This window comes from Lemur catta, chromosome 4, assembly GCF_020740605.2.
Source record: "Lemur catta isolate mLemCat1 chromosome 4, mLemCat1.pri, whole genome shotgun sequence".
Taxonomy (NCBI): Eukaryota; Metazoa; Chordata; class Mammalia; order Primates; family Lemuridae; genus Lemur; species Lemur catta.
This window is the reverse complement of record NC_059131.1, coordinates 1,740,548-1,763,901: the sequence shown is the minus strand read 5'-3', so window position 1 is coordinate 1,763,901 and position 23,354 is coordinate 1,740,548. Positions and strand designations below refer to the sequence as shown.

General features: G+C 47.6%; 2 protein-coding genes across 4 annotated transcripts in view; one reads left to right on the top strand and one right to left on the bottom strand.

The window, feature by feature from the left end:
• Positions 1 to 439, bottom strand: part of TRAPPC12 (trafficking protein particle complex subunit 12) — a 74,681-nt gene extending 74,242 nt beyond the window's left edge. The window contains exon 1 of the mRNA XM_045548971.1: positions 311 to 439. The gene's annotated coding sequence lies outside the window, so the exon portion shown is untranslated. The remainder of the gene's footprint in view (positions 1 to 310) is intronic.
• Positions 440 to 2,590: 2,151 nt separating this feature from the next.
• EIPR1 (EARP complex and GARP complex interacting protein 1) overlaps positions 2,591 to 23,354 on the top strand; it is a 111,445-nt gene continuing 90,681 nt past the window's right edge. The window contains exons 1-2 of one of the 3 annotated variants that reach the window (XM_045548969.1): positions 2,591 to 2,819; positions 14,722 to 14,805. In XM_045548969.1, the coding sequence (XP_045404925.1) occupies positions 2,778 to 2,819; positions 14,722 to 14,805 (126 nt within the window). In that variant the 5' untranslated portion in view covers positions 2,591 to 2,777. Of the gene's footprint in view, positions 2,820 to 8,538; positions 8,676 to 9,462; positions 9,582 to 14,721; positions 14,806 to 23,354 lie in introns of those variants that run through there. The other 2 variants (XM_045548967.1, XM_045548970.1) reach the window with 2 other exon arrangements.

Here is a 23,354-nt window from a genome sequence, read left to right as displayed (position 1 = left end):
CAGACGTGGAGAGCGACGGCGGGAGCGCGGCTGGCGGCATGGAGGTCTGGGCCCCAGGCCTGCGGAGCAGAGGTGCCCAGGGAGGAAAGGACTCAGGAAGACCCGGGGGGCCGGGCCGAGGGCCGGGGGCTCCAGCCCCGAAGTGGCCCCGGGAGGCGGACAAGCCCCAGGTAGGAGGAGGGAAGCCCGCCCCGCTCTGGGAAAGGACTCAGAGGAGACCCGGGGGGCCGGGCCGAGGGCCGGCGGGCTCCAGCCCCGAGGCGGTTCGGCACGGCCGATTCCCTCTTGACTGCGGGTCCCTGATCCTCACCTGCCACCCGCCCACTGGGGCCGTGACCAGGGTCCGGGAAGAAGGTGACGGAAGCCAAGAGGCAGGCAGAAGACAGCGGGCTCAGTGCAGCTTGTGCGCCTGCGCCTGCCGGTACGCGAACGGCCTACTTCCGCGCATGCCCAGTGCAGGAACCGGCGGTCCTCGCCGGAAGCGCGGCGCGTTTCCGGTTCGTCTGTGGTGGGCGGGACTTGGAGCCCAAGGTGTGAACGCGGGGCGTGGCGAGCAGTCGGGGTTGGGTGTGGAGCGGCCCTATTCTGGGAAGTGGGGCGGGGGCGTTAGTTACCCTCTGTCTAGCTCCACTCTGAATTCATTCTGACACTCGGAGGCCACAGGCAAACCTGTGGCAGAAGGGGCAGGTGGAGGGAGACGCTTAGGCTATTTGTATTAGCCACTATTTCTAGGAATTTATCTTTGTGCTTATCTGTGTTTTCTACCATGCACCTGTATTTGTATAATAATAACATTTATGATAAAGATAGTGGTAGTAATATCAATGATAGGTGGGTGGATTTGGTGGGTGGACTTAATCTAGATGTATGAAGACCCTGCATTCTCTTAGCAAGTTAATTTGGGCAGATGCTGCGGTTGAGTACTATTCTTAGGTGTGGACCTCTGCTTACTTGATTTCTAATACATCTCTGAAGTCTCCTCACTCACGCCTTAACTCTGTGCCAGGCAGGGTGCTGGGCACTGGGTGTGTAAAGGAAAATAAAAACTTCAGGATCCCCCCAATCTCCTTATGCAAAAGGGAAGGAGGCTGAGTCACATAATGCCCGCTTCCTATCGAGTAGCTAGCTGTTACTAACAGTATGCATTAGTCAGATCCCCACAGAAAAGTCCAAGCTACAGGCATCTACGAAGGATTGCCCCCTAGATCATTCAAATAAATTCTTTGCTGGCCTCTCATAAACAAAGACATGCCAATTGTAACTTTAGGCCTGAAGTCTAAGTACAGCTCCTGAAACTAAAGTCTATTTGATTTCATGCTGATGTTGATTACAAAATTATCTTCCCAAGTGCAGAACAGAGACAAGATGAGGTCACTCATTCCTCCATCCATCTAGAGATGTCTGCATAATTGATTCTTCCTTTACTCTTTTTCTCCCCATACATTCGCCTTATTTTCCTGGGCACTAACTAAAGTCTCATAAAAATGTAACCTTTTGCCTTGCCGCCTACCTGCCCTTCTTCCTATACACCTTCCCCTGCTTTAAAGAAATGTATAAATACTAAACATCTTGAAAATCTCTTCAGAAAATAGCCACAGATGCATCTGTGGCTTGCGTTTTTCCTGGAAGGACCTTAAAGCTGGCTTAATAAATCGATTGAAATCCTTGCCTCAGTCACTCATTTTGGGGGCCAGGTACCATTGAGCAAAACCAGACCCAGCCATCTCTGTCATGGAGATCAATTAAGGGGAGAGGGAAAAGCTAAATAATCACAAAAATGGAAGAAAGTTGCATGGTCCTGGACACCCTGGTGGAAGCACTGATGGGGGTTCAGCTATGATATGATTATTTCGTTTTCCATGCGATGTCATTCCTGCCTTCCAAAGGCACTGCCCAACGTCAAGGCAGGCACTTTGGGTCTGCTGCACAAGAGGGGCGACCTCTGGGGATCCACGGTCTTCCCTTCCGACTCCCATTCCAAGGCAAAAGCTGGCTCAGTACTGCCAGTGGCGCGGTGCCGGCTTTCGGCGTTACCTGACTCGGGGTAGTGCAGCCTTTGCCACAGCCGGTGCCGGCGCCCGCGGAAACGCATCAGGCATGACCTCTGACCTGGGGATCCTAGGCCGAGCCTGGGGGAGTCTGACGGCTCAGGTGCGCACCCTAGCCCCCTGACTACCCGCGCACCTGCAACTGTTACTCAAATTTGCACGTCTCATCTGTAAAGCGAGGTCTAACGCTTATTCGTAGGTTAGAGCGAAAACCTTTACGGCTGTGTAAAGCGTGGGCCCAGCGCTCGGGAATGCCACATAACAGTACAAATGACAAAACACGGCAGCATCTCAGAGACAGCCTCTCCCGCCACCGATCATTCTTTATCGGGTAAAACTCGGAAGGAGACTTTTAGGCGGCCTTCCGCGGCGACCTGAGGTCCGCACCCGCCCCGGGTCGCTGAGCTCCGCCTCCGCGGTCTCCCCACCCCGCCCACCAACCAGGAACCGGAGCGGCTGAGAACCCGGATGGGAGCGCAAATGGGCGTGCCCATGAGCCCTGCGCCGCTGCCATTGGCCTCCATCGAGGAGCGCGTTGATGACGCACGAGAAAAACAGGAAGTGGACCCTACGGGAGCCGGTGTGGGCCGCAAAGGTGCCCGTTCGGAGCCGTTTGCGGTGCGGAGGGAATGAATGGGCACTGGGAGCTCTTCTGCGAGGTGCTGATGCCGCGGCCCTAGCGAGAGCCTCAGTGTGTGAGCGGCCGGGGTCGGGCCGCCCTCCCGCACCATGGAGGATGATGCGCCGGTGATCTACGGGCTGGAGTTCCAGGTGGGTCACTCGGAGGGCGCAGGTGCGCTCGGCCCGGCTGCTGAGGGCATGCGCAGTCCCCCAGGGACGTGCTTTGCAGACCCGCCGCCGGCTCTGCGTGGACTCGCGGCCGCCCCTGGGGTCCCTTCTTGCAGAGGGGGGAGCTGAGGCTTCGGGAGGCCCAACGGTTGCAGAGCCAGCACCGAGTCCAGGTCCCTTCGGCCGGGTCCTGCATGACAGCAGGGTTGGCGGCCGTCCTCCTTCCACCTCCCATCCCATCCTGAACATTACTTCTGGCCTGGGAATGATCGCTCGCTTCGTGTACTCATTTGTCTACACGTACACCTTTTCCTCTAGAATTTGAGTTCCTGAAAGCAAGAACTGTGTCTGGTTTTTAAAAAATTGTTTAATTCTGAAACAACTTAAGGTATACAGAAGAATTGCAAAGGTGCGCATAAAGTTCTTGCGTTTCCTCCATCCAGCTTCCCCTGATGTGTGTAACGTCTTACATAACCACGGTAGATTTATCAAAGCTTAGAAATTAACCTTGGTATAATAAAGTAAGGCAAAGACTTTATTTGGATTTAACTGTTTTTCCACTAGTATCCTATTTCTTTATCATCCTGTATTCTCTAGTGCCTAATCACTGTGACTAGCACATAGCAGGTGCTCAACAAATGATTACGAACTCAACTCCCACAGCATAAGCATTGCACATGGCAGTTCTGGACAGCAAGAAAGCTGGTGTGGGCAGAGTGAATGAGCGGGAGGAATGAGGTAGGAGATGAGATGGGAGGGTAGATAGGTGAGAATTGTGCAGGGGCTGTTAGAGCCCTGTACTAGTTTTCATCTATTCCAGTAGCTTTTGAGAATCTGTTACGACGCTTAAGGCACTGAGGGATAGATAAAAAACACAGTTCGTTGCTATGGAAAGTACCTGATACATAATTGGATGCAGCAATATGTGTTAAAGATGTAAATGATATCTGTTTTCCTTTTTTTTTTTTTTTTTGAGACTGTCGCTCTGGGTAGAGTACAGTGGTGTATCATCATAGCTCACAGCAGCCTCAAACTCCTGGGCTCAAGCAATCTTCCTGCCTCAGCCTCCCAAGTAGCTGGAACTACAGGCATGCACCATCACACCTGGCTAATTTTTTCTATTTTTAGTAGTGGTAGAGTCTCGGTTTTCTCAGGCTGGTCTCGAACTCCTGACCTCAAGCCTCCCAGAGTACTAGGATTACAGGTGTGAGCCACCATGCCTGGCTGATATCTGCTTTCAAGTAGGTTACAGAGAGAGAGGCAGCAGTGTTAGTTACTAAAAGCATGGATGCCACGCAGACTCCTAAGATTTAAATCCTGGCTCCAGCACTTACTATGTAATCATAAGCCTCAGTTTTTTTGCCAATAAAATGGGAAAATAAGCATCTACCCCCACCCCTGTGGCTGTTACGAAAGTTCAATGAGTTAATACATTTAATTGAATCACTTAGAACAATGCCTGGCATACAGTGTGTTCAATAAGTGTTGTTCTAATCATCATAATCAGACAAAATTCTTACAAATAAATACCATACAAGGCTGTAACTAAGTGTCATATGAGTAATAAACTGTGTTACAGGGGTTGACTGATGGCTGTATCACATTCTTGAGAGTGACGGCTAAACTACCAGTTACTGAGCACTGAGCTGTGTCAGATACTCCGCATTGCACTGAACAGCTATTTCATTTAATTCTTACAGCAATCATTTTTGGTAGATGTTTTTATTCCTGCTGTATAGATGAAGAAACTGAGGCTGAGAGAGAACAGTTAGCTGTCCAAGGCTACTTAGCTGGTAAACGATAGATTTGGGATTCTGACCTAGTTAGGATTTAAACCCAAGCTGACTTCAAAGCCTCTTGACCGTTAAGTTCTATGCTTTCTCCTTAACTGGGTACACATGGGGCTGCATAGGGCGGGACCATATGGGTAGATATAAGGTTCCATAATCTTTTACTACCTAATGTAGTACAGTTACTTCTGTCAATGCTACTTAATAACGTATTGATCTCACTCAGAAATCTCCCAAATAACCCAGAGGTTTTGATCTCCAGTATTGGATCTTTGAGATTAACTTAAATGTTATTTCCTGAGATTTGAGAAACTAATAGAATTGATCCTCCTAAGGGAGTCAAATTTTTATTGGAATTTCTTTATCTTAAAAGAAGTAGCTGATTGTTGCACTTATTAGACAGTTCCACGGGCCATGACTTTTTTGAATTTGAAGAACCATCACTGCAGTAAGAATAACAAGAACTGAAAGTGATAGTAGTGTTTTGGTCATCAGTGATGTTCCCCTCACGTGGAGAACAGTTTACATTAAAAGCTGGAGAGCTGATATTGACCATTGACTGAAGGGAATGAGGCTTGGGAGGCAAAGTCAGGTACCACAGCTGCAAATAAAAGGCAGATGACCAACACAAAGGGTCATTCATTTAGAAAAGTGCTGAGCAGATTAGTGGTAATTGTTTTGAATTTTTTATAGTATAAATGAAATTTCAGATGCTTTTACACACTTTTAGTATACCGGTCAGTAGCAATCAGTTTTCTAAATATGAGTTTAATGAATAGTTCTTGGTTAACAGTAGATTTTTCTGACTATTTCAAAGTCTATACAAACAGGTTGATTTCTTTCCTGCAATCTTATTTCTTTGAACTTCTGACATTAAGAGACCTTTAGCTGTGTGGGTCACATCTCCACATGGTAAACATGAGAGCGATGGGAGGAGTGAGCCTGTAGCCATTGGTGGCTGTGCTAATATGTAAGTTGCCGGGGCAGGCATGGGATTCACGATGGACCAGCACAGCCAGTGGGTACTGCAGGTGTGGACAGAGCTGTGGGGTACATCTTTCAGCTCCCGTTTGAGTCCAGTGCTGCCCCAGTGAGCAGGGCCAGACCACAAAGGGTGGTCAAAGTTGGAGGGTGAGTGACAGAGACGACTTGGGCTCATTTCAAGTCTCTTTCCCCTGGGTTTACCACCAACATCACTAAGCAAGCAGAGCCAAGGCCATAAGCCACACGAGGATATGAGTGCCCCCTTTCTGTTCTGGGAGGTTCTCCTGAAGTCCTGAGGTCAGTGCAGCCAGGTCAGAAAGGTGAGAAGAATGTGGACTTGTTGCCTTTTCTGCCATCGGGCTGAGGGATGGATGGGCCAGGCCATCACTAAAGGGTCTGCTTGCTGCCAAGTAAGGAAACCCCTTTGCCATCACACCTACCCTAGAGGGTCTGCAGACTTTTACCTTTTCAGAGTTTTGAAGTCAAAGATGGAGATTAAATTTTTCAAATGCTTTTTTACATCCATGGAACTGATCATTTGGTCGTATTATTTTTCTCTTTCGATCTCTTTGGTCAGTTACGTTAGTAGCTCTCTAAACACTGGACCCCCCGTGCATGTTTGGAAAGAATTCCACTTGATCGTGGAAGGATGCTCCGCCGGATTCGGTTTACTTAGCGTTTTCTCATTAATGTTTGTAAGTAATTTTCTGTGTATTTTCTTGGTTGAGTTTTGCTTCACTGCTCTGCTGGCTTCATAAAAAGCACTTGGAGTTTTCCTTCTGTTTCCGTGTTTGAAACAGCTGAAGTGGTGGTGGTGTTGCCTGTTTCTGTGGCTTCTTGTTCTTATACCGCTGACCCTTTGGTTCACGGTAACTCAGACTTGTGTTTCTTTTGAAATCAGTATTGGTAACTTACATTTTCCTGGAAAATGCATTCATTTTTCAGTTGGGAAATATTTATTTATTGCCTGCAATATGCCAGGCACTATTCTATGCGCCTGGAACCCAAAAGAGAAGGAAGCAGACAAAATCCCAGCCCTTGTGGGTTTGCACATCCAAGGTGCAGGGCGATCCTGTGGCGCAGTGGAGCATCTGGGAATGCAGGGAGTCTTTTAGTTTGGTCCTTTTGTTTTTTTAACTTTATCAGTTAGGTGCTTAATTTATTTGTTTTCATTCTTTTTTTTTTTTTTTAATCAATATGGGCATTTTCGACCCATGGATTTTTCTTCTGAACACTGACTTCTTGATTTTATTGTTTCCTGGATATCTTGCAGTTTTGAATTTGATTTCTTTTGTGATCAGAAATTTGTTTAAGAGATCTTTCTGAACTCTGTCCGCTTTCCATGCGCTCTGTCAGCTCATGTTTAGTCCTCTCGAGTTGTCCTGCCATATCTTCTCTGATCTCTACTTTGAATTTTTTCTTTTTTCGTTTTTGTTAAAATAATTTTTTATTGATGTATAATGGATGTATATAATTTCAGGGTATGTATGATAACTTAATACATTCATATAATTTTTAACAATCAAATCAGTGTACTTGGGTTATCCATCACCTTCCATATTTGTCTTTTCTTTGTGCCAGAAACATTCAAATTATTCTCTTCTAGCTATTTTGAAGTGTACAATAGAGTATTGTAAACTATAGGTCTGTCGAACACCAAATCTTATTTCTTCTGTCTGTTGGTGTCTTTGTACCCATTAATCAACTCTTTATTCCCCGCTTCCCAGCCTCTGGTAACCGCCAGTCTACTTTCTATCACCAATGAGGTCCACTTTTTTAGCTCCTACCTAAGAATGAGAACATGTGATATTTGTCTTTCTGTCCTTGGATTATTTCATTTAACATTATAACCTCCAGTTCCATCCACATTGCTGCAAGTGACAGGATTTCATTCTTTTTTGTAATAATACTCTGTTGTGTATATATACCTTATTTTCTTTGTCCATTCATTGGTTGATGAGCACTTAGGTTGATTCCGTATTCTGGCTATTGTGATTAATGCTGCAGTGAACATGGGGGTGCAGATACTGTTTTCAATATGCTGATTTCCTTTCCTTTGAATATACACCCAGCAGTGGGATCGCTGGGTCATATGGGAGTTCTGTTTTTAGTTTTTTGAGGAGGCTCCGTACTGTTCTCCATAGTGGTTGCACTAATTTACATTCCCACCAACAGTGTACGAGGGTTCCCCTTTCTCCACATCCTCACCAGCATTCGTTATTGCCTGTCTTTTTGATAAAAGCCATTTTAATTGGGGTGAGATGCTATCTCATTGTGGCTTTGATTTGCATTCCCTGTTGATTAGCGATGTTCAGCACCTTTGCATAGACCTGTTGGCCATCTTCTTTTGCGAAATGTCTATTCAGATCTGTTGCCCATTTTTAATCGTGTTATTTGATTTTTTTGTGAATGAGTTGCTTGAGCTCCCCCCACACTCTGGTTATTAATCCCTTGTCAGATGGATGGTGTGCATGTATTTTCTCCCACTCTGTGGGTCTTTTTCCTTTCTGTTCTTTTCTTCTTTTTCCTTTTTTTTTTAGAGAGATGATTGTTCTATTAATTTTTATGAATTTATGTTCATATGTTTGTTCACAATTTTTAGCTATTCTGTGGCAACATTTTCTGGTTTGTGTTTTCCATCTTCTGATGTCTTTTCTGTTTGTCTTCCCTCCCTCTCTCCTTGTCATGCCTTTGCCTAGCACCTGTGCTAGTTCCTTTTGATCCTTGGTCTTTTAGTGGCGAGTCCTTCCTGGTCCGGCTTCCTGCAGGCTCTGTCATGGAGTCGTGCCAGGCCCACGTCGCAGGCTGGCAGGGATGCTGCGGCACGGGCCGTGTTTGTGAGGGATTCTTTTAGCTGTCACCTGTTGCAAGCCAGAGGAGACTGGTCAGTGCAGGTGGCCCACAGTGCAGCGCCTCTGTCCTGGACTCTGCTTCCTGAGAAGGTGCTGGTGGCCCTGTCTGCCTCCACTTCACTCCCACCATGTGGTGTGTGGGACGCGCCTGCCACCGGCCTGCACACCTGCTTCTGTGGTCCCACCCGGGGGCTCCAGCCTTGCCCCTTAAGGTCAGTCCGCAGAGCTGCTCCTGGGGCTTGTCTGGGATGTGCTGCCTCCAGCGTCTCCTCTTGTTTCTGACCTTCGAGGCCTCTGCCGTCTGTCTGTGTGCTGTGCTTTTGCATCATGGGTGTTTCCAAGTTTCGCTGCAGACAGAGTTTACATTTCTGTTTTTCATTCTCCTTCTTGCTTTTGTGTGATTTCCCAATTTGAGAGGAGAGAAATGGAGTCTTTACCCCATTGTTTGAAAACCTAAGGTCCAGATTTGATTTGGTAAAGTAGCTTTTGTAGCAAGGTTGAGGAGGAACTTGTGTCAGGAAAACTGGTTACGAGGTTGTTAAAATGTAATTTAAGCAAGGAATGAGGGAGGTGGTGCAGGACGGGAAAGGGGCCCTGCGGGAGTGAGGACCCAGGAGAGGACTGGAGGTGTGGAGTGGGGGTGTAGCAGGAGGTCTGGGGAGGCCGGCAGGGCTGCACAGCTGGGCTGCTGTGGGGGGTCTGCGGGCACCTAGCAGAGCTGGCTCACAGTGGCTTAGCGAGGGTCTGGCCGTGAGAGTCCCATTTGGAAATCATCAGCCTATCAATGATGATCATGCTTAGGGGAAAGTGAGCCGCCTACAAGGAGGGCGTGGACTGAGAGAGGCTGGCATGCAGCCCGGGCCAGCAGTGCAGGGTGCAGAGGGGAGGGGGTTGGAGCTGATGGGAGGGCCCCTGGTAGGACATCTGGGGGCTTGGGCGGGGTGGGGGACAGAGGTGGCTCTGAGATCTGGCAACTGGGTGACACCGGTGGCCAGAGCGGAGGCCAGGCCCTCACGAGGGGAGGAGCTCGTGGCAGCTGGAGGGCATTCCCTGTCTTCTTGCGCCATCGTGAATGGATAATGGAGGTGTGGCGGTCACCGTGGGAGGGCGCATCAGGGGTAAGGGGAGATGTGAGCTGTTTTTCCATAAGGGGCAGAAGCCAGAGCAGGGAGAGGTGAGAGAGCAGAGAGCTGTGGGGAGGTGTGGGGTGACTTCTGCTGCTGAAAACCAGGGGGCTGGGGTTACCCCAAGGGCTTGAGAGGGGATGACTCACAGCTTGTGCCGGTCCCGGCACGGTCCTTGGCCACGGGGAAAGGCCGGGGCTTCCCTTTGGCCTTGTGTGAATGAATGAATGAATGAATGAGTGAATACATGACTGTGAGGGGTGGAGCCTCGGGGCTCCTAGAAACAGTGTCACTACCTCAGTTCTCCCTGGGTGACCCAGAGGTTTTGTTTTCCTTCGATGCAGTCCAAACCTTTTGGGTGTGGGAGGTGAGACACGGGTATTTAGGTAGCACAGAATGAAAAGTTGGGATGCCCCCCTTTTCCTTTTACTTTTTTCCTCTCTTCCCGCCCTCCTACCTGCCCTCCTGGCGCCGTGGGAGCGGAGCCAGGCGAGGGGTCCTTTCTGGAGGGAGGCGCCTGCGGCAGGAGGGAGGCGGCTGCCCCGCCCCGGGGCCCCCACAGCTAAAGCGAAGCCCCCTCTGCCCGCCCGCCTTGGCTTCCTGAGTGCTGCTGTCCGTGGGGAGACTGGGTGGAGAACGGTAACGGGCACGGCTTGCTACCTAGTCCTAGTGCCTGTGGGAACCACTTAGTGCTTGGTCCAGTAAGCAAGTGCATGTGATTGTGACTTTCCAAGGACGCCGTGTGCTCAGCCCACACTTGTGGGTTCTGGTACTTACGGCTCCTGTAATGTCCTGACCTTCCTAATGACTGTCTCCTGCCGTGGTCTGGACCCCTGAGCGTGTCCCAGTGCTCTGGCTGGTTGGGTTCACTTCATGGGGCTGACAGACTAGGAACAGAGCTCTGTGAGGAGAGTGCCAGGGCCCTTCTTCATGAGAGCTGGGAGAACACGTGACATTTCTGTTCCGACTGCGACCACACGTGTCATTTGTGTTGCCAGTGACCCTGCTTCACGGTGAGAGGATGACTGGGCTTCACTAGGGAGTCTGGGTCCTTCTTCCTCGGCAGCTGCAGGTGACAGAGGCTGTGTCACTGCACCTCTCTGGTCCTCAGATGTTTTATCTATGAAGTGGGGATGCTGCTGTCCATCCTGTCTACCTCGCTGAATTCTGGGATGAACCAAGACAAAGCAGGTGGAGACACTTTGTCACCTATTATACTATAAGAATTTGATACCATGGTAGAGTCATTGGAACACCTATGAAACTATCACACTGCTAGACTTAGAAAGGTCATTTTATCATTGCTTTAATCAAAGAAGCAGAATTACAGACATGGATAGATGTCTATAGGTCTGTTACCGGAATGGCCAGAATTAAATAATTTTTGGAAAGCTCTTGAATTAAACTTTTATGAGATTTCACTGTGATTTTTAAAGATACATTTTAGATTTGTCTATACGAATGATTTCCCTCTTCCATTTTTAAAAAAAGAAGTGTCTTTCCTTGTGTGAGCTCGAACAAGACAGTTCCAAATTTGTCGTGCTTTTCTAAAACTGTGGCAGCTTTGCGCTCTCTGAAACAGATGATCTATTTAGGCTTTTTTGCTGCCTCTCCAGGTATGCCGTTCCTGGCTCTACAAATTGCTTTAGAATGAAGCAAATTGAATGCCGGTTCATTATCTTCACTCAAGTAGCTTCTGCATTCTTGAATTGCCCTTCTTTATTCAATATAATAGCTACTAATACAATCTGCTTATTTTTTCCTTCTATTTTATAGTGATGGCATTTAATCCTGCCTGTGTCTAATGTTGCGCTTGTGGGTGCATATTGATAAATGCTAATTTGCTGCTATTATGGTCTGTTCCAGTGTTTTTGATACTTAATCACATCTCATCTTGTCTTTCCGTCTTTCTGAGGCTCTGTCTCCTCTCTCCTCACGCGAGGCCACGTTTGCCGAGGGCAGAGGTGACGCCTCTCGCTCTTCGGTGCCTCCAGAGCACCTCCCAGGTGGGCACTCCTCGAAGCGCAGACAAGTCCTCTAATGCAAAGTATCATTTCCTTTCAGATAGGTCCTCTCCTGGGTCCTATTTTGGGGGACTTTCAGGCCTTTGTCATCTGGGTGACAGCATGTTCCTGTGTTTTGAGGTCTTAACGTCCTGTCTGAAGACGGGCCTGACCCTGCGTCTCCACTGCCCTGGCTCACCTTGGAGCGGCCGGCCCCGTGTCTCAGGGGTGGCTGGCACCCTCCCGCAGGTCCTGTCTTTGTAGCCAGAGGCGTTTCAGCTGGATGGAGTTCCGAGCCTCCGTGAACTTGCCGGCACTATATACACAATTGTATGTATTGTGTATGCACATTTTTGGCAGAAAGCCTATAGATTCACAAAGAATTCTTCGTTTCACAGAGAGATCTAAGGCTCCAAAAATTGTTCAGCCGAGTTTGCAGAAGAGGGTAGAGGAGTACTGACAGTGGGAACCTTAAAGCTGCTTTGAATAGTTGAATTGGCTGAAATAGATTTTTTTTCTTCCAATGTCTAATAAATGTGAATGCTGCTCTAGACATACGTTTTCTTGGTTCTATTGAAATGTATTTCGGTGGTTGATGTTTCTGCGCTGCTGACTATTTTGGGAAGGGTGGGAACATATATAATGTGGTTACGTTTTCTAAGAATAGGTCATGAAATTGTTATCCTGAACATTTTTGCGATGGACACCCCAGAGATCTGATTGTTTTGCTCCAGCTGTGGAAACCAAGTCAAAACTAGATAGACCAAGTGGTCAGGACAGCTGTTTAACTGTTTCTCTTACCCTGTTTCTAAATGAGAGAATCAAGAAATTGGGGACAATATGTAGGAACTGACGTGATGGTTGAAGTAGTAGGTGTGTTTCTAGGTCCTCGTGGGGAGAGGCAGCCATAACAAATTACTGCAAACTGAGTGGCTCAAAATAACATAATTTTATTATTCTACACTTCTGTAGGTGAGAGGCCCAACATGGGTCTCACTGGACCAAAATCAAGGCATCAGTAAGTCTTTCCTACTTCTTGGAGACTGTAGGGGAGAATCGGTGTCTTCGTCTTTCCTGACTTCTGGAAGCATCCACATTCCCTGGCCTGTGTCTTCGTTTGCACATCTGCAAAGCCAGCGGCGGCTGCCCAGGCCCTGCGGGCGCTGCAGGGTCCTCCTCACGCCGCCCCCTGTCTGATTCTCCCTTCTGTCTTCACGTCTGTCTCTGACCACGGCCTGGAAAGGTTTTCTGTTTTCAAGGACGCATGTGATCAAGTAATCCGGGATAATCTCCTCAGCTCAAGGTCCTTAATTTTACTACATCAGCACAGTCCCTTTGCCATATAAATGAACATATCCACAGGTTCTGGGGCTAGAAAGTGGGCATTTTGCGTGGGCCATTATGATGTCTACCTCAGGGACTTGGTCCAGGTACTAAAACAGAGCTGGGTGTGAATTTATAAGCCTGAAGTATGAGCCACAGCTCTAATAACCAGTTGTTTAATCTTTTCCTCTCTAAGCCTCAGATTCATCACCTGAAATTCTTAATTTTGTCTTTTAATTATTGAGCACATTAAGTATAGTTATTGTAACTTATGCTGTCAGATACTGCCTCGATTTCTCTTTCAGGAAATCTAGCAGCTTCTGAGACTGCTGGAGGGTGACAGCTCTCAGCTGGGTCTTGCTCCAGGACTTGCCCGCAGCCGAGCGGAGTCCCTGTGCCCATGTCACATGCCCTCCCCAGGGGCAGCCTGCATCCAGTGGTGACCCATGGGGGTGGGGGTTAGGAGGCCTGGCCATCTGGCCTCAACTCTGAAGGGCTGTCCAGCTGCGGAGCCACCGATGGGCTGGCAGAGGTTGCAGGTGCAGTGCCGTCTGACTCCCCCCTGCCCCACCCCACTCCCTTCACCCTCCTGTGGGATGGCTCCCAGGAGCACTCGCCAGGAAGTCTCCTCCTTGCGCATCCTGGAGCTTGCAGGGGCGGGGAACCTGCGGCCTTGGGGCCACATTTCGCCTTCTGGATCCTTGAGTGTAGCCTTCTGACTGAATCCAAATTTTACAGAACAAATCCTTTGAATAAAGGATTAACTTAGAGCTTGTTGCCCAGGGCACCTGGTTATTTGAATCCTCCGCAGGTCTTTTTTTGTTGGTGGTGGTTTCTTTTGGTTTTTGGTCATATGGTTTTGTCTTACTGTGTGACTGGCTGTTTTTGATTAAACGTTAGACATTGTATGTGCAAGACTTGAGAAACTTTGGATGTTACCTTCCTCTGGAGGACTGACTTCTTCTGGCAGGAGGCTCCTGGCCTAGGAGCACTGGGCTGCTCGGATCACTTTATTTCTTTATTTATTTTTGTATGTTTTGTCTCCCCCTTCCATTTTCTTGGATCACTTTGAATCCCATGGAGGACTGAGATAATTTGGAGCTGTAGTCTGTGCAGGCTGATCTAGTTCACCTAGTCCTGGGCTGTAAGCCTGTGGCGTTAGCCCAGCACTTTATGGGGCTCTGGACTTTGGCTTTTGTGCCCAAAGATCCACGAGTCTGCCAAAGCTCCTCAGCGTCGGCCTTTTAGCTGCAATCTCCAAATTGACAAACGCCTCTAGGTGAAAAGTGGCCAGATTTTGGGCTTCTTCTGCAGGCTTCCCTCCTTTCCTAGATCTTGGCATTTCTTTGTTGCCTTGGTAGTTCTCTGAGGCCTTGAAACAGATTCACAGTATTTTGTTTAGTTTTTCCAGTTGTTCTCCGCAGAAGAATTGGTTTAAATGCCCTACTTTGCAATTGCTGGAAGTTATTTTCTACTGTATTGTTGAAGTATAATTTGTTTAACCAATCTATTACCGTTAAAATAATGGTTTTGTTAAAAAAAGTAATTTAACCATTGCTATTTAAATAATTTACATCTTGTTGCTTAATTTTTGTGCCTATTTACAATTCTTTCCATATATAAATTTGAGGTAGAACTGTTGTGTTAAAAGTGTACAAAAGTTTATGGCTTTTAATACATGTTTTTAAATTGCCTTCCAGACAGCGTACTAATTTGTACTTTATCAACAGTGGATGAATAAACTGCCTTGTTAATCTCTATTAAATCTAACTTCATAAATGTGTATGCTTTTTCCTTCCCTCCTGCAGGCACGTGCTTTAACACCTCAAACTGCAGAAACAGATGCCATTCGGTTTTTGGTTGGGACGCAGTCTCTTAAATATGATAATCAGGTAACTATTTTTGACAAATGTATACATGTTAATTACTAAGCCTATTCTTAGTTTTATAACCATTTTGCTCTTGATTTTTCAAGCAACATTTGAGAACAAAAATTAACGCCACACAAACAAAACAGAAGCTTTCGTTGGATTTAAATGTATCTTTCAAATCAAAGAATATTATCCAACTATATATAATGATCGAGTTCAATAACTTAAAACTTATTCTGTTGAGCATTACTTTTGTAGTTTTGTTTTGCTTTTGCTGTCACATTTGAGTCAACGGTTATCTTCAGGTGGTGGGAATACCGGGGTACATGCCAAGACCCCCAGTGGATACCTGAAAACTCGGATAGCACTGAATCCTACATACGCTATGTTTTTTCTGTGCATACATACCTATGATAAAGTTTAATTATAAATTAGGCACAGCAAGAGATTAACAACCATAACTGCTAATAAAATAGAACAAATATAACAATATACTGTAAGGAAAGTTACGTGAATGGTGGTCTCTTTCTCTCTCTCTCTCAAAATATCTTAATTGTATGTCTTAATATACTGATATATGTAAGATACACAGTCTTCTCTTGGCGGTGACGTGAGGTGCTCCAGTGCCTGCGTGGTGAGGTGGGGTGAGTGACGCAGGTGCTAAGATGTGGTCTCAGGCGGCTGTCGACCTTCCCAGGGTGGAAGGAGGGTCGTCTGCTTCGGGCCATCCCAGATGGTCAAGCTTGGTGACGTTGGTGGTTGGACGTCAGGAACGGACAATGTCGATGACTAACGGGGAGTAGCTTTTATAGCCTGGATCCACGGGACAAGGGATGACTCAACGTCCCTGGTTCAAGATGTCATCACGCTCCCCAGGCGTGCAGTTTAAAACTTAAGAATGGTATATTTCCAGAATTTTCCATTTAATATTTTTGGCCCACATTTGACCACGGGTAACTGAGAGCTCAGGAAGCAAAACCTCGAGGAAGAGAGGACTGTGGTTCTGGTTTCTATCGTGCAAGTTGTCAGTCCTTGGACCTGGTGACAGAAATGTTTTCATATTAAATGAGAGATTTTTGTCCTTCTTAATGATCTGTCTTACACAGAAACTCAACTTTCTGAGTGTAAAAAAAGCTGTATATTTGATTTAAATTTTATGGCAACAAGTGTGTAAATGTTTGGTAGCCTTCTCTACACCCTCCCATCTGCCACAGAGACTTGAGCGATTTGGCTGCAGAACTGCCATTTCTCTGCCTTCTCGTTCCCTACAAACCTGCTCCTTAACCTGCTCATTCAGGCTTGTAGCCTCTGGCTGCAGTTATATTTTTTGAGTTGTGATTGAATTAAAGGATAAATCTTATGACTTCTATTTCCACACTTACCTACAGTTCTCTTTTGTCTGTGAATCCATATGATGGGTGTGAGAATGTGTTTTTGACATACTGATTTTGTCTTTCTGGGAAAGGTATGTGACATTTTTGAGATGTTCATCCATCCATCCATCGACTCATCAAATGCTTGTTTAGTAAATTAACAGAACTACTTATTTATTTTTCATTGTTTAAATTTTTCTCTACAGAAGGGATCTCACTATGTTGCCCAGGCTGGTCTAGAACTCCTGGCCTGGAGCAGTCCTTCGACCTTGGCCTCCCAATGTGCTGGGATTATAAGCATGAGCCACTGCGCCCAGCCCCAGAACTCTTTAATTCTTCTCTTTAATGTGCAGATTACACAAAAGTTGAACAGATTTGTGTGCCCTGAGTTGAGTGTGCTGTGAAATGGTGAAACTGACACGCACAGACTCACAGTAGCATTAGTTTCACCACTGCACGACATTTTCTGTGTCCCTGTGTCCCCCTCATCTCCTGGTGTTCCCCGCCCCATCTCACGGTGTCCCCATCACCTCACGGCATCTCCTGTGTCCCCGTCGTGTCTCAGTGGTGTTTGTGTGGTTCTTTAGCAGCGGAATGTTGTGGATCCATCTGGAACCAAGCGAGCAGGCTGTGTGGGCACGTGGCTTCGTGAAACAGGGCCCTGCCCCCGTCCCGGCCACAGGTGACTGAGCTGTGCTCCCAGGACAAGGGGGTGGGTGAGTTGGCTGCAGGGCTGGTGAGGGCTGGTCCCATTCTGATGCCTCAGTTGATAGACAGGTTTTATTGTCCCCATTTTTAAACAGATGAGGAAGCTGGCCATAATCAGTTACCTGGTTTTTAAGGGTGTGGAGCTGACGTGTGGCAGAATCGGGGGAAAAAAACACACGTCTACTTCTCCCTCCTCCTCCCTTCCCTGTCACTGGATTAACTGTAAGTCGTGTGCAGTAGCTATGCTCGTGTACCTGAAGCTTTGGTGTGCACTTTTGCTCAGAGACACATGTCAACAGTGCACATGTGCTGTTGCCATGCGGTGTCTCTATGAGATGAGATGTCCTGGGAATCAGGACAGCTCTGTCCCAGCCCCACGCATGGACCCCCTGGTGTCCAGCTGTGCACATTTCAACAGACAGGAGAGTGCTGGGGTGGGCCCAGGCTGGCTGTGGGCAGCAGCCCGTGCCACGCCTGTGACAGTAGACACTGAAGCCCCCCTGCCCCTGCCTTGCAGCTGGAGCTCTCGGGGCCTGTCCTGGGGATTGCTGGCTGGAAGGGTTGATGCCCCTGGCTTTGCCTCAGGCTGTCCCCTCCCGGGTGCTCATTAGCTCCCTAGAACATGCCGGCACCTGCACCATCACTACTTAATTCAGCTGTGCTGTTCTTCTGACACTGTTAGGAAGGTCACGGCTGCTGACCTTTCTTTGTGGTGTGGACTTTTCACTCTGCACCCTCGGTGCTGCGCAGGGCTGTGTCGGAGCTGTCCGTGCTGGGAGCAGGACGAGGGTTTCTGGGCTCTTTCCCCTCTTTCTGGGGTTCTCCTTTCAGGGGGAAGATGGAGCTTTTCCTGGAGGTGTGTGCCTGGGCTGCGCAGCAGGGGGGCGTGGTGCGGGGGGATCGCAGACGGGGACCTGTGCTCACGCACTGTGCCTTCTCCCCAGTTTGCCTCATCTTTCTAACACAGGAGGGGTGCGTCTCAGTCCTCCTTCCGGAGACGTCTGGGTGTGCCAGGGTGACAAAGAGGCCCAGGGTTGCCCTCTTCTCACGCAGTCCCGTGGTTAGGGTCCCCATCAGTGCAAAGGCTGATGGTGCTGCAGGGCGGTGACAGAATGGCTCCTTTCCCCCATAACTCTTACATTTTTTGGCCACAGTTGTATTGTTCTGTGTTTGTGTTCTGGTTAATGACGACTTCGTTCTTGCAGCCCCTCTGCCTGCACACCCTGTCCAGGGCTGTGCTCAGAATCACCAGGGTGACTGGCACAAATTCAGGCTCCCAGCCCCACTCAAGACTAACTAAACCTCCATTTCCACCCCCTCCCTCCTTCCTCCTCCTCCTCCTCCTCCTCCTCCTCCTCCTCCTCCTCCTCCTCCACTCACCCATCCTTTTCCTTAATGATAAAGGACTTTGCTGCCCTGGGTAACTGGAGGGTCACCAGATGGCCTGGCCTCCTCCCTGGAGGCCGGATCAGAGGCCCACGCCTGGTACAAGCACCCATCACTCTCATTTCTGGCCTCAGTGCAGGCCTTGTCCCCGCGGGCTGTGTGTCGGTGCACGGCCAGGTGTCTGCGGACTTGGGGAGCTCTGTGGTGGGCCCTTTCCCTCTCTCAGGTCAGCGAGGCTGAGGTGCAGTATCTGAAACGCTCCCTGGTGTTACGCTTTTCCTTACTCCTCTGAAGCATTGGCTTCTCTCAGGGCCGGCATTCCTGCCGATCCGCCTGGACGGTTCTTCAGCTGGAGTGGAATCTGTGATTCTTCTCCGAGGTTTCTGAGTCTTCACCTCTTCTACCTGTAGCTCGTATCATCTGTTCAGTCTTTCCCTTGTCAGCCCTTCTTCTAGTTCCCCAGCTTGCAGGGAATTGCCATCTTTTCTCTCTCCTGCCTCAGTGACATACGTCTCTTGATATCGTAGGATTTACAAATGTTGAAGCAAGGGCCCAGAAAGGGTTAGTAACTTGCCTGAAGTAACACAGCCAGGAAGTGGCAGAATCCAAACTAGAACCCAGGTCTCTTGACCCCCAGATCACTTTTGTTTCAGCATATCATGGTGAAGATAAATAGACTGCAGTAGAAAACGCATTTTCAGGGTACTAACTTTAACTGAGTAAAGAAAATTGTCTATATGAGACCATAAAAATGACTTGCTCTATTCAAGCTCTCACTGCAGGTGGCATTCTGTATTGTTCCTAAGGAACTGCACAGCAGTGGCTTCGGTAACGGGCAGTGAGGCAGGGGAGCATTCACAGTGAGCTCGGAGACAGAGCACTTCCGTGCAAGCCCGGATGCTTCCAGAAAGGAGGGAGGGTTGATTACGTTCATCTCGGTGGGCTTCCTAGTACATTTTATAACTCTTGCTGTAAATTTTTTTTAGAGGGTCAGCTATGGCCTTAGCCCAACACTGCTAGATTCAACTTAAAAAAATTTAATAATTGTCATTCACATTATGTGAGTTTGATCTTCATTGTAAGTGATTAAAACATTTTTAAAAATCAGATATGGCACGAGGAATTGAGGGTAGCATTTAGGCACAGCCACGGCATGCCCCGTCTTTCCCGACCTGCGAGCCCATCGCGGCGGGTCTGTCTTTTCTGCCCCACAGTCTTCTGCACTTGCCGTAATCACAGCGCTGTCTCCATTGTGTTGCTTGTTTTTGCAGCTGGCCTAGAGCTACACAGATTTATCCAACAAACACTTCTTTGTACCTCCCCGTGAGCGGGTTAGGGGTGGTGCCCTGCAGACGGGGTTGGGGTCCGGGCCCTGTCCTTGTCACGCAGCCCACGGGGCAGGGCTGCAGAGCACGTGCGCCCAGCCCTGGCACTGCTGTGTCCACGGAGTGAGCTGGGCACCTCACCTCTTCGGGCCTCAGTCTCTTCGCCTGTGCACTGTGGCTAATAATACTACAGGGCCATGTTAGGATTAGAGGAATGAGTGTATGTAAAATACTTGGCATGGTACCTGGTGCACTGCAAACCTCGGCCGTTACTGTTTTCGTTACAATTTGCTTGTGGTGGTTGCTGTCTTCCCATCCTTTCCAAACAGTCCGTGAAAATGTGCACCCGGCACCTGTCTGTGGGTCTACTGTAAAGTAAGGATTTGTGGAAAGATCTTAAGTCTCCTTAGGCCTAGAAATGAAGGTGAAGGGCCACCACCAGAGCATACCAGGAGTGCAGGCTCCGCTGTCCCTGCCCCCGGGACGCGCTGTCCCCTGTGCTTGCCGGGTGGGAGGACGAGCAGAAGGGAGACGCGCTTGGATGGAGCAGCAGCCTCCGATTGGAAAGCTTTGCCTCGTGTCTTCGCAGGAAAGGGAGCAGCTCTCGGGGCGGGGGGAGAAGGAAGGCGGGCCCAGACAGGGCGAGATGGCCCTGAGACTGGCGGAGGCTGAGGAGCCTCGTGCCAGGCAGGGGACGGGACTTCCTGGAGGGATGCGCTGTCCTGAAGCTGGTGCACGTGGCCCAGACGCGCTCCTGCTCCTGCAGAGCGTTCCAGAGATTTGCTGAAATAGTACATTTAAGTGCATTCTTTTTTCTAGTGTTAATGGATTTCCTGGTAAGTAGGAAATGTGTCAAATAATGAAGAGAAAAATTCCTGAACAACACAAAAATTTTTCACAATTTGTGTCTTACATTTTAGTCTGTGTTCACATGTGATGGTTTTATTTAATCATTTATAATCTGCTTTTAAAATTTAATACTCTTATACTATTTTTGGTATTTATAATTGCCCTTAATCATACTTTTAAAGCTACATAATATTCCACGATATACCTTTTTCATTTATTGTTTGGGGCAGATTTTAAGAAATCAGATTATTGTTTCGATTTCAACATTTATGAAGTTCTCATTTACACATTATAGTAAACCTTCTAAAAGAATTATACAGATTACAATACGTACAGGTTTTACTAAAGCCTTTTTAGGATTGGTTGTCACCACAAAAAAAAATTGGCTAATATAATAAACATTGAAAATTGGTATCACAGAATTCTTATTTTAAAAATTTTAAGTGATTGGTTATAATAAAGAATAAATTTTCCTCACCTACTTATTTTTTAAAATTTATTTTATTTTATTTTATCTTTTTGAGACAGAGTCTCACTCTGTTGCCCAGGCTGCAGTGCAGTGGTGTCATCAGAGCTCACTGCAGCCTCAGACTCCTGGGCTTAAGCAATCCTGCCTCAGCCTCCTGAGTAGCTGGGACTACAGGTGTGAGCCACCATGCCTGGCCCTTACCTATTTGTTTGTTACTTGTTTTTACTCCAGTGGATTTCTGCTTATAAGGTGTAACTCATGCATGAAGGTGCACATATCCAAAGTATACAGCTTGATGCATTTTTGCACACATTCTCCCACAGCTGTGCACACGTACATGCACCATGTGCACCTGTGTAACCCCCAAGGAGACCATCCCCCGCAGCCCAGCAGCCCCCTCAGGGTCTGAGCCGTGAGCAGCCAGCGTTCCCTCTCCAGATGGCTTTGCCCGTTCTTTACTTCATGTGACAAAATCATACAGCGTTGGTCTTGTGTCTGACTTTCTCCCTCAGCACTGTCTGTGTATGTGTTTGCTTTTCTAATGGTTGTATTTCACTTTGTGAATCAACCACTATTTATCTACCCATTCTATTGTTGACGGATATTTAGGCATGTTCACCATTTTTGGCTATCATGGATAAATCTGCTGTGAGAATTCTTGCACATGTCTTTTTCTGGCATATGATGAGTCTGTGCCCGGTAGTAGAATTGCTGGGTCAGGCTGGGTGCCGTGGCTCACACCATGTAATCCCAGCAGTTTGGGAGGCTGAGGTCTGAGGATCGCTTGAGCCCAGGAGTTTGAGACCAGCCTGAGCAACATAGTGAGACCCTCTCTCTACCAAAAAATAAAAACGATTAGCCAAGTGTGGCACGCCTGTAGTTCTAGTGTCTGGGAGGCTGCGGCAGGTGGATCACCTGAGCCTGGGAGTTCAAGGGTGCAGTGAGCTATGATCACACCACTGCATTCTAGCCTGGGTGATAGAGCAGAGTGAGACCCTGTCTCTAAAAAATAAAAAAAAGAATTGCCAGGTCAGAGGACATGTGTATGTTTAACTTTAGTGAGTTCTGAAGTTCTGCCAAATGTTTTTGTTAATAATTATTTAGTAATTAATGGTCAATAGGTTTTCAAATGTGTAACATGTCCATGGAGGGAAAGAGTGTTTGTAGATAAAATTTACTTGAGTGTGGAAAGGAAAAAGTATACAGTAAACCTTCACTTTAAATAAAAAGTGCTGTGTTAGTTTCCCTAGTTCTTAGCTGCATAATCTGTAATTCAGAAGCTGCCCACTAGAAATATTTCCAAACCCACTGTTAAAACCACATTGGCCAGCCTGGGCAAGGGTGAGACCCTATCTTTACAAAAAATAAAAAATTAGCTGGGCATGGTGGCACACACCTGTATTTCCAGCTACTCCTGAGGCTGAAGCAGGAGGATCACTTGAGTTTGAGGCTACAATGAGCTGTGATGACACCACTGCACTCCAGCTTGGGCAATAGAGTGAGACTCTTTCAGAAAACAAACAACAAACAAAACAACAAAAAACCCTACCACATTAGGCTATGAGTACAGGGAAAAACTTACTGAAAATAGTTCTAAAAATAATAGTAATGATTTTTAGTGTCTCCCCAAAAGCAAAGGGAAGACCCTCGTGTTCACCGGGCTCTAGCTCTGCGTGAGGCCTCGCCCTGCCACCCCTGGTTTCTCGTTAACCCCAGGAGGCCAGTGCTGGTGTCTTCGCTGTGCACATGGGGAAATTGTGGTTGAGTCTCACACAGCCCTTCTGTGCGGGCGCAGGTTTGAATGCTACTCTGAGTGAGTCCTGAGCGACTCTTATTTAAGAGGACAGGAGGTTGTTTTTTCATGAAAACATTGCATGAGAGGAAGCAGTCAAAGGTCTAACAAGAAGCCGTCTGAAGCAACATGGCGGGCAGATGCTAGTGGCTGTCATGGAAATATGTATTAAAATACCATTAATGTTTGTTTTTTTTTGTTTTTATTTATTTATTTTTTTTTGAGACAGAGTCTTGCTCTGTTGCTCGGGCTAGAGTGAGTGCTGTGGCGTCAGCCTAGCTCACAGCAACCTCAAACTCCTGGGCTTAAGCGATCCTACTGCCTCAGCCTCCCGAGTAGCTGGGACTACAGGCATGCGCCACCATGCCCGGCTAATTTTTTTTTTTTCTATATATATTTTAGTTGGCCAGATAATTTCTTTCTATTTTTAGTAGAGACGGGGTCTCGCTCTTGCTCAGGCTGGTCTCGAACTCCTGACCTCGAGTGATCCACCTGCCTCGGCCTCCCAGAGTGCTAGGATTACAGGCGTGAGCCACCGCGCCCAGCCCATTAATGTTTGTTTTGATTGCAAAAGTAATATATATTAATCATGAAGAAATGTTAAAAATACAAATAAGTCACAAAGAAGTAAAGGAAAAATACCTATAATCCTACCACCCAAAGATAAC